The sequence below is a fragment of the Anopheles coustani genome, chromosome 3 (genome assembly GCF_943734705.1).
Source record: "Anopheles coustani chromosome 3, idAnoCousDA_361_x.2, whole genome shotgun sequence".
Taxonomy (NCBI): domain Eukaryota; kingdom Metazoa; phylum Arthropoda; class Insecta; order Diptera; family Culicidae; genus Anopheles; species Anopheles coustani.
Genome location: NC_071288.1, coordinates 26283358 through 26290633, shown reverse-complemented (window position 1 = coordinate 26290633; position 7276 = coordinate 26283358). Strand labels below are relative to the sequence as shown.

General features: G+C 44.6%; 1 protein-coding gene across 1 annotated transcript; it reads left to right on the top strand.

Annotated features, from left to right (window-relative positions):
• Window positions 1-1558: 1558 nt before the first annotated feature.
• On the top strand, window positions 1559-6468 carry LOC131258657 (ninjurin-2). Its single transcript, XM_058260017.1, has 3 exons — window positions 1559-1615; window positions 4954-5130; window positions 6214-6468. Exons 1-3 carry the CDS (start codon window positions 1559-1561, stop codon window positions 6466-6468), a joined length of 489 nt encoding a protein of 162 aa, XP_058116000.1.
• The last annotated feature ends 808 nt before the right edge of the window (window positions 6469-7276 follow it).

The window sequence follows — 7276 nt, the reverse complement described above, 5'->3', positions numbered from 1 at the left end:
CTTCATAATCGGAAGCGATTTGTACATGTGACCCCTCAAATGAAAAGTCCTTTCAAAACACACAACTTTGCGTACAATAATTCTATTAATATTTTCGTCATTTCTCTTGAAACTGGTTTGAAAAAGTCGACCTATGTTGGATGTGCAAACCTAAACCAGCGACCTCGGAGGTTGAATTTCCATACGAGGGAGGGAGAGAAAAAATGTTCAAACTATTCGAAACGGTTAAAACTACCGCTAGACTGGGGTTTGTTCCCGGTTGACAAAAATTCTAAATTTTTGCAGCTGTCATGTAGTACCAGCAAGTTTTTCCATGGCAGATTGCTGGGACTCTTGCTGGAACTACATAGTACCAGCAACAATGTCAATTTCTGTCAACCGGGTTTTAAAAAAGGTCATTTAAATCGGTAGTTCAACGGGCATATCACGCTATTCTATACAAAAATGTTAAATGAAATGTAGAGTCAATTAAAAAAATAACACTACATGAATTTTACTCAAGTATTACATATTTTGGCAGTTTCAAATCCCTATCTTTTTTTCACACAATAATTAAATTAGAATATAGCATTCCAGAACTATTCAGAACGAGGCTGCGGTTCAAAATCGGATCCTTACGACCTGTGTACTTCCATTTGTGTTTAATTTGTTTTATGAAGAAGCATACAAATTGTAAGATACCTAATAATTTCGTACAGAATTTACAGTTACAATTTACTATAACATAACACAAGAATAGAATACATTGTTTTTTTGATACATTCTAAGCAAAAATTGCTCCAAATCAATATCGATGCGACCTTTACTCAATAACTTGAATGACTGTTTGGAAAACAAACACTGCAACGTGCCACGAGACGAACCGTTAGAATAAGATCAAAACAAATGGCGGTAGCTGCAACAGAACCTGTAGTTGCACATCTAACAAGTGCATTACCGCACCTCCTCGTAACACGCGTATCTTCTACAGGGGAACGTTCCCGGTCTCTAGATGCACCCCGCAGTGCATTGACATGCCCTTTTTAACCGACTGCACCCTTCACCGTGTGCAGGCTTCGGTGCACGTGAGTGAGTATGGCACACGGTTTGCAAAAGAAATCGACGCGTTTCCTTAGCATACCACGCGAGTGCGTGCACCGTTTCCTTACCGTGTATCCTCGGCATGTCTAGGCGAATGAAGTGCGGCCCAACCGGAAGGCTCGAGGCGTCTGGCTGGTTTGTTTTATTATGACTCGTTGCCAGGCCAACGGCGGGGAGCCAGCTCCTTTTGGACCCTTATGGAATGGAGCTCGAACGCTATCCTTCGCAGTCCTGTTATAGAACAAAACTGACCAAGACGACGTTCGCGAAGCTACGGTTAAGGATACGATAAAAAGGGCCCAACGGGAGAGCGGTCTGTTTAGTTGCAAATTATTCGTCTACCAGGCGTGAACGCACGCGAACTGCACAGTGCAAAGTTAACTACAGTTTATTGACCCATCGTGCACCATCAGTTCGAACGGTGTACCGCACTTCTTTCTTGGTGCATCAAAGTTAACACGTGACAATAGTTAAAATTATGGCAATGGCATCAATTCTTCCTGCCGCGACGGGCGTTGGCGAAAGTGATCGTGTAGTAAGTGATCGAACAAATATTCTCCAATTCATTATTATGTTTAAATATATGAAATCAGCACAAAACCCCGAAGAAACGAACATGAAAGGATGTTTATGAAACAGATCGATTTACAGCGAAAATCAATATCAAATCAACAAGACGTACGTACGTCGTTACATGATGATGTGCAGGAGCGTGAGGTTCTATTTTGTCCACGCATACATCCCCTACACATTGAAAGGAAACCTATTAATTCAAGGATGGGAACTGGCAGTATGCGTCATCCTGATATCTGCCAGTTTTCCATTATTTATGATCAGCGATATGAGTAATACGTACCTAGCACCGATCGTGTGACTATTTTTTATTAATATCCTTGGATAGTTACTGTTACCCGAATAGTTTGAAAACAGTTTTCGTTAGTGCAAAACAGCAAACAACGAAATATCACTAACAACTGATTAGTCCGCAAGCACGGGTTACGATTTATCCGGATCAATCACAACGCCAGTGGACCGCGTGACACGGACGGTTAATAAGTCAACCGTTTCGTGCCAAGCGCCTCACTTACCTTCGCAAGTTGTGCGGTGTTCTGCTTCGATGGCGTCATTTTGTCACTGAAAACGTTTTAAGTTTGTCTTCAGCTGCTTCTTTCGATACATTTACACCCTGTTTTCCTAGCGACGTTACCACCACTAAATCTCTTTTAATTCTCACCAATCCGCGCACGTGAAACAGGCAAACGAGCAGAAAACATGGACCGAAGGAACTGTAGGCAGTGTTCTATCTGCATGCACATGTGACAGATTTCTCTCCCCGCGCATTAATTGTTAACCGAGTTGCTGCATTTGTTCCCTTCTTCCCAGTCGCCGGCCGGCCGATGTTTGATGTTTATGAATGTGTTTGCATTTATTTCGGTCCATCGATTGCGCCAAAGCCGCCAGTGATGCATTGCAGCTTGAATCTTGCCCTAGGAAGGGGGAATAAATACTCCCTTCTGTATGGTTTAACTTTTTCTGTTCCGTGTCCTTTCCGAGAGCCACGGGACGAGATCGATGCTGGCGTTTTTCCATCGCCTGTTTGTGCGTCTTGGCTTCATATTTACCGCGGGCGCGTTTGTGAAAGGGACTCGAATTACGCATCGGGCTGGGCACGACGAAAACGGAAGTGAGGTGTTGGAAGGGCGGTTGTGTCACCTAGTAAATGCGGCCCCCGAGGGGTGCGTACGCCCCGTGTCACCCGACACCGCACCCAAGCTTGCCGAGGGCAAGACCATCGAAGGGCCAGACAAAGAGCGTAAGATCGGTGTTTTGATCAAAGCTGAAGTTTAATTTTTGTCACACGTCCACCGAATGGGCCGAAAAGAAAGGGACCGGAATCGAGGTAAACGGAGATCGAAAAGTAGGTACTAAAGTAACAAGGACATCCTGAGCCTTGGCTCAGGCTTTACCAGAGCGTAACCACACATTGAAACATTGGAATCAAATGCAAACAAACTTAACTGTAGAGGACACAAAGCCAGAGCGAAAAAAAGGATAACAAAGGGATTTTTTTTTACTAAATTCACAGGGACGTGTCGTAATCCTTCCATCGACCGGTTGGTAGCAAATAGTAAAAAGTCGATTTGTTTTGGAAATCGAAGTGACAATAGCAAGTGTAAAGCGTTGGTTACGCTGGGTATTCAAATCGAAGAAAGCCTACGCCTACAAATTGCTTATTAAAATTGTAATACGAACAATAAAAACAAAATCCTACATATTCCATCAAAGACGAATAATACAGAAATACTCTTACCAATACGTAATCTACAATGTTTCACGTTTACGATCTCGGTTGCCCGATATAATCCTGCTTTTGTGAAGCTGGGATGTGATGGAAAATCTATAATCGTACCGTCATAATTGCATTATGACAGTGTTGAGACCGGGGAAACAGTTATTACAAGAACCGTTGGCACTATCGCTCGCTGCTTCCGGAACGAACCAGCGCGGCTAAAATCGATCCACCTAGCAAAAATTAGCAAATCTGGAAAACAAAAAAACAGAGCTCGATTCTTGTGAAAACTAGATGAATAACAGTATCTGATCGTCCATTGATTGATTGACCTTTAATATGTTTGAGTTATATGTAATTATCCACGTGCTAGTAAGAATAAAAATAAAAATAAAAAGATCTAGATCGATCCACCTAGCAAAAATGAGCAAACCTGGAACACAAAAAAACAGAGCTCGATTCTTGTGAAAACTAGATGAATAACAGTATCTGATCGTCCATTGATTGATTGACCTTTAATATGTTTGAGTTATATGTAATTATCCACGTGCTAGTAAGAAAAATACAGAGAATACCGAGGATGTGTTAGCAGAAATTTCTGGAATTGGAATCTAAGGATAACATATCGTAAGAGAAAGCAACAAAAATTAAAACATATTTCATAAACATGTTTAAATGTGTTATTATATCCATCTCGATGGATCGCTACACGAAGATTCTTGCTTCAATATATCACTAGAAAAATTTGAGTGCAATACTTATCTTGCGAAACACGAGGAAACATTGTAACAATCCCCTATTTGGACAATTTATGCTCTATCCTATCCCTTGGTTCATGCTCATTCAAACGCATACCCTATTGCGTTAAATCTAAAACTCAATCCTTCCCCAGTGGTTGGCCCCGAATGGTATGAGCTGCACGGTACGGTGCCTTCCGGATCCGAAAACGCACCCCTGTTGTTGGCCATCGTAGCGAGGACAAAGTCGTTAGCGTGCAATTTTTGCGTTTTCCAATCCCTCGATCGTTGCGAATGCTTTTCTTTCTTTTCCCCCCTCTCCGCTTGTGTCTAGGCTTAGTTTTGTTGTCACCAACGAAAGTGACGGTAATCCCGTCGACGTTTACTGTTTTCCCATTCGAGCGAAACGACGAGTCCTCATTGCCCTCGGGGATAGGGGAATCCAGAATGGGTTTCCGATGCTCTGTGCGCCTCGTGTTGTGGCCGGTGATACCGCGATAAGGCACTTCCGTTTTTAATTGGCTCCGATCGGGTGGCTGCCACGGAGTTCTGCACAATTTTGTAATGAAATTAGCATTAAAACTAGACCTCCAGCTTTCGGAGGGACAGGTAGAGTGTACTGGAAGGGCCCAGCATCATAGTTTCATCGGAGGGCCCTGGGCAATCGGAAGGAAATTAGAAAATCGTAAATCCTTAATTGCGTTGACTTTCTGATGCAGGATTGAGCTTGAAGTAACAAATTTGCTTGTTAGTATTCATCAAAACGATCAATGCATTGTACCGTTTGTAATCCGGGTGACGACAGGGAAACTAACACTTGCTCCTCCACACGTCTTTCTATTGCAGCTCAAATCTATGGACGCCAACCGGTACGCGACGAAGAAAACCATCGCCCAGGGGATGCTGGACATAGCGCTCCTAACGGCCAATGCGTCCCAGCTTAAGTACATACTGCAGGTTGGCGAGAAGCACGAGTTCTACGGTCTGATGCTGACGCTAATCAGCATCTCCATCATTCTGCAGGTGAGGAGCGGAAGGTCGGTCGCACGTAGCGAAGGTTCCGAGATCCGGTCGGGGGATAATCCGTATTAGGTTTATCTCCCGCGGATTTGGTTCCTAAGCAGGTGCGGACATACTAGAATGGATATGTGCTTATGTGCTAACAGTTCCTATTAATACCCACTCATTCCAAATCCCTTTACCGGTGCCATATAACCTCCCTTTCCTTTTGAACCCCGGTTGGTCGGATGGTGATGATGGTCCACCAGGTCATAATGGGTGTGATGAACCTTAGCCTCAGTCTACTGCGCGACTGTCGGCTACATTTGCCCGAATACCATCGGTCGGCAAATGTGATCAACTACATCGTCACCGGAATGGCCGTACTGGTTGCCATGGTGAACTTAATGATATCCGCCTTCGATCCTAAGATACTGAAATACACGCTTGAATAATAACGCTCTGGAATAAATTCTATCTCCACCCGTATTGGCGACAATCAACTAATGACTCAATGCCCCTGCCAATGGTCAAAAATTGTTTTATCCAAAAAGCATAGATTTCTCTTATGCGCTAGGTACCAATTCTGAACAAAAATCTCGGAATGAGATTGGAATGATGAGATCGGAATGATTACACACCCTAATAATTAGCCCGTTTGGGGTGTTTGGTCAAGTTTTGTAACAAGTTTCGGGTATCACGTCTCAATTACGGTTGCATTCATTGATTCACGATCAATTTTCTGACCACACAATGATTTCATGCACACAAGGGTTGTGTAATTTGGTACGGAAGATTCTCGCCTTCAACGCGACGCCCTTTGTTATGAACTGAATCCAGCAAAAGAATATAGAAAAATCGATGAAAGAAACCCCTTGTGTCTTCTCAAAGAGTAAATGCCATTTTTCCGGTCGAAAACTAATCGATGCCACGGGTTCACGTGTCCGGAAATTCTAGATGACGAACTCCATGCAACCAGCCATCCAACCGTCCATCCCATTTCCGCATACTACCCTCATTTGTCCTTTCAATCCAAACGCGGACCAGGCAGTGTCCATCAAACGGCCTCACACTTTCGTCTGTTCGTTTCGCCAATTTCCCTCGCAGATGTTGGTCGGCATATTGTTCGTGGTAATAGGTAGCTTGAACATCAATCGCAAACCCGACCAAACGGCCGCAATCGTGTTGAATGATATCATACTGGTGCTTATATTTGTCATCTCGCTGATCAATGTCATCATATCCGGTTTCGGGATCGAGTACTCTTCGCAACCGCTTCGTCTGCTTGACCGGGTTGCGGCTCAGCCAGCGCAAATGTCAACCGGCCAACCGATGGCCGGTTCCTTACGCGTTACACCTTAATGATAGCATCATGGTACATATTCCTTCCGGGCCTATCGTCACCTCCCCGTCTAATCTTCATCCGACCAATGATTCATGGCCTGTTGCTGCCGGGCTTGTTCTCCATCCAAAACAAACCACGAACAATTCCCACCCTACCCTACCTGTATCACGTTCCCAAGCGACACACTAACCTGTAACAAACTCAATCATGGACGCACTGATATTGGTGTTGCCAGGTATCGGCTGCCCTGCTTGCTGTGATACTGACAATGGTCAATCTGCACGGTGGGGAGTTGCAGCGGAAGGTGGCTAACATTCTGAACCACTTCTCGCTCGGGTTCGTCGTGGTGGCCCTGTTCTGCGACATCATCAAGATGAATTTTGGCCTAGACCCGGCCATCCCGTACGTTCACAACTAGGGCGATGATCCTACTCAAAGAAATCAAATCCTAAGCCTTGCACTTACCTTTGCACATGCTCTTCAATTTTCCATCTCCCCGGCGATCCATCCATGCCGTCTATCCCGTCCGTCCGTATTCCCTTAAATCACTCCCTGCACCGCTGCAGATCGTTCAAGGAATATCGTGTATCCTGCTGGCCAACTACAATATCAACAAGGAAACGTCGGTCGAAAGGGCAAACGCGGTGCAGAACTTTTCTCTCGGGCTCAACATGGCCACCGTGGTCGTGAACATCATGATCAACGGTATGGAGGTGAAGCACATGGATGACGTCGGTCCAGGACTTGGCTTCGAGAGCACTACTAAGGGGGTTTAGAAAGCCTCCCGGAATCGACTGGTGGTACAAACGGTTTCCCCCAAAGTTC